The sequence below is a fragment of the Rhipicephalus sanguineus genome, chromosome 10, assembly GCF_013339695.2.
Source record: "Rhipicephalus sanguineus isolate Rsan-2018 chromosome 10, BIME_Rsan_1.4, whole genome shotgun sequence".
NCBI classification, from domain to species: domain Eukaryota; kingdom Metazoa; phylum Arthropoda; class Arachnida; order Ixodida; family Ixodidae; genus Rhipicephalus; species Rhipicephalus sanguineus.
In genome coordinates this window covers 10,998,571-11,010,973 of record NC_051185.1, presented here as the reverse complement: position 1 = coordinate 11,010,973, position 12,403 = coordinate 10,998,571, and the positions used below count along the sequence as shown (strand labels likewise).

The 12,403-nt window shown below is 43.9% G+C and overlaps 1 protein-coding gene across 1 annotated transcript; it reads left to right on the top strand.

Moving 5' to 3' along the window:
* Positions 1-1,853: 1,853 nt before the first annotated feature.
* LOC119407025 (elongator complex protein 3) lies at positions 1,854-11,812 on the top strand. The gene is made up of 16 exons (XM_037673853.2): positions 1,854-1,986; positions 2,079-2,175; positions 2,236-2,326; positions 2,380-2,427; positions 2,490-2,560; positions 2,751-2,814; positions 3,194-3,262; positions 4,095-4,330; positions 4,876-4,956; positions 5,296-5,422; positions 6,963-7,156; positions 8,120-8,276; positions 8,920-9,092; positions 9,993-10,047; positions 10,791-10,872; positions 11,611-11,812. The coding sequence occupies exons 1-16, from the start codon at positions 1,968-1,970 to the stop codon at positions 11,697-11,699; spliced, it is 1,653 nt and encodes a 550-aa protein (XP_037529781.1). The 5' UTR covers positions 1,854-1,967; the 3' UTR covers positions 11,700-11,812.
* Positions 11,813-12,403: the final 591 nt, after the last annotated feature.

Sequence of the window (12,403 nt, the reverse complement as noted above, 5' to 3'; positions counted from 1 at the left end):
GTGTACAAATAGCAAATATTAAAGTGTGAAATAGCATCCGCGATCTCCACAAGTTGGATCGTCGACCGATCTCGAAGGCCGCGGCCAAGTCGTCTCATAGTTGGCTCATAGCGGCTCGTAAGCAAGTCAGGAAAAAATTTATTTTCACGTCGTTCGCGCACGTCTTTATTAATGGCGGCGCCCAGTGCGTGTTGCTATGGTGGCTAGAGGGGGAAGTGTGACGGGCGAGAGCGGAGGGCTGTACGAATTCCCAATGAAAGATGGCGGTCACACCAGGTGGCGCTACCTGCGCCGTAGGTGCTTGTGGCAGCATTTGCCTGCTTTGCGTATGGCCGCTAGACGTTAGTTTCACTTGTTTCTAATAATCGCTTATACCCCGCGCCCGTGCTGTTAAAGGCACTACGTGTTTGTTTCGCTAAGATGCATGTGTTGCAAGATCTTAGCGGTGTTAAGCAAGAGGGAAAAAAAAAAGAAAACCAAGAATGCTTTTAAATCAGACCGAACTGGCGTGCCTCCAGGTTTTCATATTTAAATGTTTCTTAATATCGGTTTGCTTTAACATGTTTAATCTGCAACAGTGTGCAAAAACTGGGCTAGTTGGTTGATTTTGATGGTAAAAGCAGCGCAGAAAGACGGCAACACGAGAAGAAGAACGACACAGGACAGGCGCTGAACTGTTCAGCGCTGGTCCTGTGTCGTTGCTATTATCGTGTTCCTTTTTCACTGCTTTTTTGAACTAAACCACTTGTTCGGCTGCATAGCTCAGCTGACTTTAAAGTGTTCTTTCCTCTTGGTGAAATGTAAACTGTTTACAATCGTTCATAGCGTGTATATTGGCTGCAGTGTAGTGCGGTTTTTTTTTCTCTCTTAGTCCGCACCCCCCCCCCTTCATTTCCTCTGCATTGTAGGGGGTTCTCTTGAGCGCGAAATGTTCAAAGCATTGATATTTTCCGGCTCCTTTCCTTGAGAAACTTGAAGTGGGGATCGGAATGCTGCAGCTGGAGGCTCTTTGATACTGAACATTTTATCTTATTATTTCAGCAATAGTTGTATCTATACAAGGGCCAATGATTTCTGTTAACTTACGGCTTTAGATGCATACTAAATACACGCAAGGGAAATGGTAAAACATGTTTATTTATCACACATTTGTCATCCCATACTTATGTCAGACATTTTTTATCACATACTTCCCCATCACGTCAAGAGGTCAAATTACTTGACCCTCCTCAACTTCAAGTGGTTTTGGCGCTCCCTTTGGACACTCCTGTCTGCTTTTCTTTTTTTTTGGTAAAGTACTTCGGTGCGTCCGGGAACACCGTAGGCACAGCGTCTTCTGACAAACGCGGGGTATCTCAACAACATCACCGTTTATAATGTACTGGTATATCCTTTCGATGAAACTCACGTTGAAGTGCCGCTCGCAAACAACACTGTCCCTCGTCAGCTCTTTGACAGTCCGCTTAATATTTCGAGCTCGTTGCTCTCGCCTCGAGAGATCCTACGGGGCTTTAAAGACCGAAAGCTTCTCGGAGCACGATCTACACCCGCCTTTACAGCCAGGGACGAAGCATGTACTTGCGTGATTTGACGGCATGGTTCGCAGAACACGTGGGTAAACAAACGACGACAGCGAAGGCGAGGCATCCGAACAAGGTGACGGCACAGCACAGAGAGAACGAACGACGCGAACGAGCCTAAGCAAGCGCGGCGAGCACCTACTACTACATCAGCGCCCCTTGCGGCGGCCAGAACTTTCATTGCATTCCGCGCATCCCTCTCCCACGGCGGGGATGCAGCGCCCGTCACACTTCCCCCTCTAGCCACCATAGTGTTGCTAATAGCTGTACTAATAGCAGTGCGTGCATGTGCGCTTCGTGAAAACTTTCTCTCTGATTGGTGTAGATATGTTAGTGCGATCTGCGCTTCTTTCTTAGTTACGGCACGCGTACAGTGGTGATCTGAAGATGACTGTCAAACAGAAAGGTGAGTGATGAGGAATGGCTGGACCTGGCGCATTGTCACTCACTGCGCTAACGGGTCTGCGTAGCGCTCACGATTTATTTTCCGCACTACAGGCGTTTCTCAAGAAGCCCTCAAAGTCAAGGTAATCTCGGAAATCATCAAAGAGCTTCTAGCGGCGCAGAAAGAACGCAAAGATGTCAATCTCAACAGGTAAGTGGAATCATCGCACGAGATTTCTCGGCTTTACAGGAGATCTCGTCACGGTTTCAGCGTCAAGTGTCAAATATCTTCAAAGTACGGCCTCAGTTCCCAACCGAAGATCGTTGACATCATCGCCGCCATGCCGCCGGAGTATAAGAAGGTGAGAACGTCTAGTTTCTGTTGGCGAGGTGTCAAAGTCTACTTGTCATACAGGTACTTCTACCGAAGCTGAAGGCAAAGCCAGTGCGGACTGCTAGTGGGGTAAGGGAGCCGTTCAGGTCAGGATGATAACTGTCGCACTTCTAAGACGTGGATCTTTGCAGATAGCAGTTGTGGCGGTCATGTGCAAGCCCCATCGGTGCCCTCACATCAACATGACGGGAAACATATGCGTGTAAGCATTCGTTGACCATGGCAACTCGAGGTAGCGAGTTCGATTGCCGACCACGGCTTCCGCATTCTGTTGGTGGCGGAACACAGAAAGCTCTCGTGTACCGTGTCTTTTAGGCACGTTAGCAAACCATAAGTGGTCTGATATAACCAGGAACCTCTCATCAGGATGTCTGTCTTTGGGAATATTGCAGATACTGTCCTGGTGGTCCGGACTCGGATTTCGAGTATTCCACACAGTCGTACACAGGTTACGAGGTAAGTTTCTTATAATTTCTCTACAGGAATGTAGGTTTCACTGATAAAGCGAATATCGTTAGCTGTGATGTGAGCCACTGCTATGGGATAGTTTGGGGCCAATGTTATTTTCACGTTGCACGTTAAGTGAGTGGCCAAATTAAGCACCTGCGAACATCATCGAAGGCAACTTACGACTGAAGCGTGACCAGTATTTATATGTGCCTCAGCACACCCTAGTTTGTATGCATAAGATTTCAATTATTCTGCAGAATATTTCGAAGACTGAAAGTGCATTTACAAAATGTTTACGATATTTATTCAGGATCAACTGCATTGAAACGTGATTTACGTGAGCATTTGTCAAAGTGTACAAGCAACTTTCCATATTTTTGTCCAGCCAACATCTATGCGTGCCATCAGGGCCCGATACGATCCTTTTCTCCAGACAAGACATCGTGTTGAACAGGTAAGCCTTGTTCAAATTCATGATGAAGTGAATGACACAAAACATTCCAAAGCTTGCTTTAGGCGCTGTGTCTTTATCATAATGGCCTATCAGACCCACTTTGTTCTTCTAGTCTAGATTAATAGATATGAAAGTATTGATAAACACTACTGTCATTAGGCGGCAAGCAAATCTTAATGCACAGCATATTGGTAGAGTTTTGAGCAAAGCTTATGTAGCTTAGTGTGCTTTAAACGGCCCTGCAACACTTTTCCAAGTAACCACCGAATGGCTTCATTAAAGGAGTTTACTGCCTCACGAATCGACTTCCGCAAGAATTTTTAGTACGGGTGGAGTTAGAGATTTGTCGCATGCTGTAATTGCTTTCTGTCTTTTCTCGTCCCGACGAGCGCGCTGGAAGCTAAGCAGGGAGGGATGGCACGAGGGAAAGAAGTTACGTCACGCGCACGTCGTGACCTTACACACTTTTTCTTTCTTTTTTTTTCTTCTTCCTTCAGTGTAATCGCGAGCATGCGCGTGAGCATGCAGAGGCCGCCGTAACTATGCAGCCCACGATGCTCATATTAGCCAGTAGTGTGAAATTTGGGTATATGGCATCATTTGTAGAAAGAAGGGGGAGTGATTTCTAGCTGACTTTGGAAATTAATTGTAAATTCCAGGCTGCATGCTGCGCTATAATGTTTGGCTCGTGTGTTCTCAGGAGCCTTGACTACTGATCAGCGTTTTCTGACCATGTTGAAAAAGTGTTGCAGGGCCCCTTTAATAACCCAATAGGCAACATATACAGTGGATATTTCTGTTGGATCTTTAATGTGTGTTCTAATGGATGCAGCTCCAGCAATTGGGCCATTCTGTGGACAAAGTGGAGTTCATCGTGATGGGGGGCACCTTTATGTGTCTGCCCGAAGACTACCGGGATAGGTTCATCCGCAGCCTGCACGACGCCTTGTCAGGGCACAGCAGCAGCTCGGTGGCTGAGGCTGTGAGGTACAGCGAACGAGCCCGCACCAAGTGCATTGGCATCACTATTGAGACACGCCCAGACTACTGTCTCAAGAGACACCTTGGGTTAGTCATGACTAATTACCCTTTAGGAATATCATGTAAAAAACAAGGACTTGTAGACATAGCAGATTAGTCTATGCCAAGGCCAGACTTGCTGTTTCCTGGGTAGTGGCAACCAGTGTCTGAACATGTTGGCAATATATATGAGGTAATATATAAGAAGCATGAGCCATACATAGACAAAAAGCATCTTAAGAGAATTTGTTGCTGGGCTAGTTTGTTCATAATGCTTAACTACAGAGCACAAATTCGATAGAGGGCATAGAAGAGCTCACAGCACAGGACGAGCACTATGTTTAGGACAAGTTTAGCATTATGGATGAAAAGTCACATGCCACACACATAGGGAGTCATGCAGCAAGGATTCACTGTTTGTTTCCATATTTACATAAACACTTGCTGGTCAACTCGTACGTTAAACCCCAGATATTATTATTATGGTCAACTCGTAATAGCAGCAGTCCTGTTGCACACTGCATAGTTCTCCAATATACGTACAGTAATTCTGCTCTGCCAAACATTTGTTTAAGTTGACTGATTTCTTTCAGAGATATGCTCCAGTACGGTTGCACCCGGTTGGAAATCGGTGTTCAGAGTGTTCATGAAGATGTAGCAAGGGACACTAACCGGTGAGCAATTGCAGTATGTCACTTGTCCATTTGTTCATAGCCTTGTAGCAGTAGACCATCGGGATAAGAAATAATTTCTGTAAGTCTCCCTGTGATGAAAGCAGGGGTTTGTTTTGCTTTTTTAAATATATTTTGATGCTTATATGGTAATTCTTCCACATTAACTTGTATTTTCTCAACGCAGTCATCGCAGTGTTTTTGCTAAAAATTTCCTCATTTTACTTGTGTCCTGACGAACGGTGCGATCTCCTGGTGTTTGTTTATAGTGCACCATAATGTTACAGCATGCACATGCGCTTGTATCCAGTTAATCCTTTCTCCTCTTCCCTCCTTTCTCAGCGGTCACACAGTTCGAGCTGTGTGTGAATCCTTCCAACTGGCAAAGGATGCAGGCTTCAAGGTTGTCGCCCACATGATGCCTAACCTTCCAAATGTGGATTGGGAGCGTGACCTTGACCAGTTTGTGGTAAGGGCTGCATACCACAGCAGATCCTTCATTGGTCGCAAAATGCTGCAATTGCGTCATTAATTAAAGGTGTACCGATAAATGTTTTGCTTTTCATTACTTTGCTTTTAATCTGAGCAAGTTGGGCTTATTTGCCCAATCGCTGATGGCAACAGTCTTTGCTGAAATTAAAGGGACACTAAAATAAAACAATGAATTGGTTTAGATTGATAAAATGTACTCCGAGAACTCTAATGTCATTAATTTCACCATCATTAGTTCATTCATCGAGGAGCAAATCATGGTGAAAGTTTCATTTCCAAATTTCGCACCGAAATCTCTGTGTGTGACTTCACGAATTTCAAAGTGTACTTGTCTTATTTTGGCAGCATTGGTTCAATGAAATTTCCTGAAACTTCATATACTAAGTCTATGGCCCTCTCAGAGGTCAATGTACTTCATTTTTACCGATTAGGAAAAATGTAGGTCATAGTATATGCCAACAAAACCAATGATGTCACGGCGCTTGGTGCAGAAAATGCAAGGTGGTGTCGCCACCCGCATTTTCTTTTTGCACGTTTTCCTGCCTAACAACCGTCTTCTCACAACGAGCAAGGTGATTTTGGAATTGTGAAAGAGTAATTTATCAATATGAGAAAAATAGTTTTTTTTTTCTTTAGTGTCCCTTTAAAGGGGTGGTGCCATCAAATTTCGAGGCTATAACAAGCCTGTTGCGGGTTTCCTCTGTATGCAAGGACATTCCACACGAAGGGTCGGACACAGCAAACGTTTAGAATATATTTTAATTCACTTCCAAAGTGTACCTAAATGCCCATTCTCCCGATCGAAACCCATCGCTAGCGCGCCAACACTGACGTAGATCTGTAGGATGGGCAACGAAAGTTGTAGTGACGTCACACCAAATCTGCTGTAGTAACGTGAGTGACCTCCGGACCTCCGCCACTTCCGCAACGTACGTACCGGCTGTAGTGAACTAGAATATATTCTAGTTCACTATAGTACCGGCAAAGCATCGGTTGCTACATCACTCGCTGAGTTTCGATCGCTTCGTGGCTAAGTGCGTCACAGCCTTGTGTGGTCACGTGACCACGCCTCCTACACTTCTACGTCACTGCCCAACCTCGGCGCCCAGAAACCGAAACCGAAAGTTGTCCACATGAAAAGGCGATATTAAATTATTTATCGAGAATACATGAATCTTGGTGCGTGCATCATGCTTCCTGGAGCTATAGGAAACGCTTACAGCACAGAACGCGCAAGCCACAAATTTGGTGGCACCACCCCTTTAAGATGAAATGCTAGCTACACATTCTGCGATTTGTCTCTTGCACATGGCTTCATCATGACAGCCATGTCTATACTTTTCATGATACAATACTACAAGCAAACTGCTTGTATGTGCTGTTTGCAAGAATGACTGCACCGCCATTCATTATGTAAACTGCCATGTAGGTGTGCTAGTTTTGAAATCAAGAAAAGGGTCTAATATGTTTTTCATGAATATTTTCCGCAATGCTGAAATGCCTTTCTACATGTGCAGGAAATTTTCGAGAATCCAGCATTTCGTATGGATGGCCTCAAGATCTATCCAACATTGGTAATTCGAGGCACAGGCCTGTACGAATTGTGGAAAACAGGTCGATACCGCAGCTACCCTCCGGGCTTTCTGGTGGATCTCATTGCCCGCATCCTCGCCTTGGTTCCCCCGTGGACGCGTATCTATCGTGTCCAGAGGTACTGTCAATGCGCAAGGCTCATCACAACTTCTCTCGGTAGTTTCGCATTATTGCGCACAGTAATACAGCAGTGCTCAAATATTAATACTTGGCAGTAAAGTTGAAGTCTGGGTCAGTTGATACATAATGCTGAAAGAATGAACCACTTGCTGGGTAACTTTTCAAATGTGTATTCTTCTGAAAGCCAGGCCACAGCGTGTGTTAGCACCATTACTCTCATCACCTGCTGAGTGCATGTCTATCCCATTGCCTCAAGGTCCAGTTGTTGTGTGTGCCACTTCTTTTCTTTATCATTTGTCCTTTTGATTGGGTCATTCTTTCAACTTGATTGCTTGTGGTGCAGCATTGCTAATCAAGGTTATCTCAAGCAGGGGGTAATTAGTATGAGCTACAATGCTGTCAAACATTGCATTTGAATATTTCTCTTGACATGATGAACAATGAAAACATTTATCAGCAGTTTATTGCTGAATGTTATGCAAAATTCAGTAGTCTTAAAAGCTAGTGAGGCGGACTGGTAAACAACAACCCATGATCTGTACTTTTGACAAATGCAAATTTTGTTGAATGTCTACTTCTATCTCTTTATTCTCTAAATCTGAGCAGGGACCAATAAGGATGCGTAATACTTTCGTGCCAAAGACAAGTGTCACTATTCTAAATATTTCCTCATTTCCACCAAGAGCCATCTTTGTTTTTGATGCCAGAATCGAGATGCTTTTTATTTCTTCAGCTCAAACTCTCAGACCTAAAAGGCGCTGGTGGCTCATGCTTAGAGCTGATCAGTTTAGTACTGACGACTGCGAGGAAGTCTACGAGCATCTGGTGGCCTGTGTCTCTTCAATGTTTCTCTCTAAGGTTCCTTTAATACAAGTGTGTTAGGATAGTTTAAATTTACAAGATTTGTTGTTCAAGGCGTATGATTTAACAGTGTGTCATCTTAACCACTTCTTTGTTTCAGGGACATCCCAATGCCACTGGTGACCTCCGGTGTTGAGCATGGCAATTTGCGGGAGCTAGCGCTGGCTAGAATGAAGGACTTTGGCACGAGGTGCCGAGATGTGCGCACTCGAGAAGTGGGCATTCAAGAGATCCACCACAGAGTACAGCCAGATCAGGTGCGTATGAGTGTAGAATAAGAACGTCCGCTTGCATCTGGAAAAAAAGAACCCAGTACTGTTCACACAGTGCTGTAACAATGGGTATTGTCCACAACAGCGCATATTGAGAGAACATAAGGTCAGCCCATAAAAAATAATATACTGTGTATGCTGAGTATTTCTGACTTGCATTACGGTGATGAGAAGCTGCTGGGGTATATGGTTAGACTAGAGTACTCGTCCTCGTCAGGCTGTGAAGTATCAGCAAGTCCCTCGATCAAAATGTTGGCAACAGTGGCATTCCAGATTCACCAACTTCTCATCGCTTCTGTCTTCCTGAGAACTGCAGTCTTGTTGCTACGTTATTTGCGTTAGTCAGCGGCACAGTGATGTGCTGGCTCTGTTAAAAAATCTTGCTTTTTTGTAAAAAAACCATTCAGGAGTGAGGCGATGGAAGATTAAGCTATGAAGATTCATCCTTACAAAAATGAGATGCATTGTGGCACCTTATGTGAGTCTGCTTTAGACATGAATGTTTACTCTCTGGAGGTTGGCAAGTGTATAGCATGCCAAAGGCTACTTCTATACCTCTTTATTGTTGTGCATTTCTAGCTTCTGGTGGATGTTACAGTGACTTTAGATATTGATGATCCTGATGCAGGTGGAGTTGGTGCGTCGTGATTACGTAGCCAATGGTGGTTGGGAGACGTTTCTCTCGTACGAAGACCCTCGGCAGGACATCTTGGTTGGGCTGCTGCGGCTGCGCAAGTGCTCCCCCGACACCTTCCGTCCCGAGCTGGTGAACGGATGCTCCATTGTGCGAGAGCTGCATGTGTATCCTCTAAAAAAAGCCATTTTGCGATGTTATTTTTTTTGCTCACACTCGCACAACACTGCCTTGGCAGATGAGGGATGTGTACTGGGTGGCTACAACTGATATAGGGAAAGGAGACCAAATGCTAGAATTAAAAAAACAGAAAGTTCTATCGTGCCTGTCCAAGCCCATCTCTTGTCTTTGGAGATTGAGCTGCATCACCCAATCAGTCACACTTGTAGAATTACAAGCATTATCTGATTACACTTGAACCTTGATGCTCTATGGCATTGTCAATCTAGAACGATTCTTGCCAATATCAGCGTGTGATGAATCTTTGCTCATAGTAATGATTATGAGATATAAAGAAGTGTCTTTGTGTTAAAAGGACACTAAAGAGCAAAACGATTTTTCTCATATTAGTAAAGTACTCTTTCACGATACCAAAAACACCACACTTGATGTGAGAAGACGCTTAGTAAGCGAGAAAACGCGCAAAAACAAAATGTGGGTGGCAACGCCACATGAAGTTTCCGCACCATTCGCCGTGACGTCACATCTTTTGACTTCGCCTACTAGGGACTACGTAGTTCCTAATCGGTAAAAATGAAGTACATTGTCCTCTGAGGGGGCCATAGACTTAACATAGCAAGTTTGGGGTAATTTTGTTGAGCCAATGGCGCCAAAATACGATAAATACACTTTGAAATCCGTGACGTCATGTGGGGAGATTTCGGCGCGAAATTTAAAAATGAAACTTTAAACTTGATTTTCTCCTCTATCAATAAACCTATGGTGGCGAAATTAACGACATTAGAGTTCTCAGAGCACAATTTATCGATCTAGGCCGATTCATTGTTTCTCTTTAGTGTCCCTTTAAAATGACATGCTCTTATGCCTCCTTGACCTGGAACACTCAGATACGGCAGTGTTGTACCAGTGAGTGCCCGAGACCCTACTAAGTTTCAACACCAGGTGAGAACTGAAGCTCTGCTTGTTGTGCATATGAATAAACATGTTGTGAGTTGCTTTCAGGTGCAGCTATTGAAGTTATTCTGTACACTGCTTGAATATCAAGCAGAGAGGCAGTCAGATTACTGTACCAAAAGAGTAGTGACATTGGAATACCCATTTAGCTCTTAGATGTCCAGCCATTAAGATTGTCATTGCTTGTAATGATGCGAATTGGTTAATTACCAACAGAATTTCTAATTGTTAGACCTTCCTACGAAAGAGTTTTGGTTTCGCTATAACAGTGAATTGGTGTTGATGCTAGGTTGTTTCTATGGCTCAGCAAAGCGTAATCATGGAACACAAGACAAAATCTAACCTTTTCATCTATCCCTCTCAACATTTTAACATATTATGCATATCCCTATGATAAAATTTCTTGTGTCTGAACAAATTTCTACACGTATTGCTCACACCTCTTTTCACTGCACTGCATAGAACTCAAATCCACAGTTGAAAATTCTGTTATCAGTTGAAATTATCTTAACTACAATAAATCCATTCTATTGTGATCCATGGCAGCTTCTGTATTCTGACCCCTTAACGATTTCTTACACAGAAATCGCTCATTCTAAAAAAGGAAACATTTTTTGTATTGTCTGTTTCGCTTATGTCTGTGCCTGCATGCCTGACTTGGACCAATTTGGCCAATTTTCCGTTGTTCTAAGCCTCGTACTGCTTTTATGCTCTTCCGTCAATCTCGTCAGGGCTTTGGAACGCTGCTTATGGAGGAAGCGGAGCGCATTGCTCGTGATGAACATGGCTCGCACAAGCTGGCAGTTATTTCAGGTGAGTCGAGTGGCTACCTTGTGAGCCACTAAAATGGCTGTCATTTCTGGTGGTTTACTTTGCTCCTGTGTCAGCAACGACATGACGGTAGCATGTTTTTAATATGCAGCTTCCAAAGTATTTAGGGATGGTCACGTGAGCTCCCTCTTAAAGAGGCAGGGTAACCAGCTGAACAAGGTTAAAAATCACTTGCAAAAAATACGTGCTAAAACTAGTATACTGTAATTGGCAGATGTCACAGCTTTATTATTCAATGCACTGTCATTGCTTACCATTTTGCAGCTTATACTGTATAGTTGCATCTTTTTGTTATATTTATGTTTTTGTCATATGAGGGACTTTCAACTTAGCCATTATTTTTGTAAAGCACAGGAGGAAAGAATGAGCATAAGAAAAAGCATGAATACGAGAGCAACAAGACTAGTGATCACTTAAAATTATAAGTTCTAAATCATCTATTTATATGAGGGCTTAACTTGTCTGAGATGTTAAGGTACAACAACTTGCCAGGGAAGAGCCAGTCATGTTTGATTTAATTACCATTTTTCTGCAAGGTAAAATGCAACGCTGTTTTTCTTTCCTTTCTTTTTTTTTGCTTATTGGTCTACTTCTGTAGCACACTGATGCTTTCGTAGGAATGTTCTCTGAATGTTGACCTACGCAAGCCTATGTTCTCCTCAATTTAGTGTCTTTGGTATTCGTGTAATCGTACTATGTATTTTGTCATTTGTGTTTCAGGTGTAGGCACACGAAACTACTATCGCAAACTTGGATATGAGTTGGATGGCCCTTATATGTCTAAGCTGCTCACAGCCAAACCCACTTGAGTGCTTCTATGGGAGGTACCTTGTGGGAGGGCGTTGTTGTGGCACTGTTATTGTGAGATTGTTGACGCGGACTGTACAGAGAGAATAAAGTGTTGGTCAAGTGTGTTTATTGATGGCGAGTCATTCTTTGTCTGGGAACTTCAGCTGACGCTCTTTGTATGCAAACACCCAACCTTGTTGCACCTTATTCGTTAAGCCAGACTAACATTGCATTGAGAATGGGGTACGCAAATTAAATATGTCATTGTAGTGATAAGAAGTTGGAAATTTGTGCAAGTTGCAGTAGAGCAGTAAACTATTTGTCCAGTACGAAATGTAGTCATAAGTGGGGCTGCTAAGGTTGATGCAGGCCGGTGTGTGAGGCGAGCGCGAGCGCAACCCCCCCCTCCCCCCCATCTCGTGGACGAGTCCGGGGTGGTGGAGGAGACTCCCCCCCCCCCCCAACCCACTGCTTTTCCCGTAACTAACGCCTCTGCGTCGCTACACTCACCGACAAGCTCAGACTACAACACCGATGCACGTTCATTTCGAATTTCGCGCGGTATCGTTAGTGTTACATAAGTTCTAGCAGATGGCGCAGCCTTCCACATAGCTGGCCGTAACGAGAGAGGAAGAGATAGCGGGTTTTCAAGAGGGTACAGGTGAAACATCGATCTGTCATTTGTATAGCTAACGGAGGGCGGTATGTTTATTACCCCTTGCCT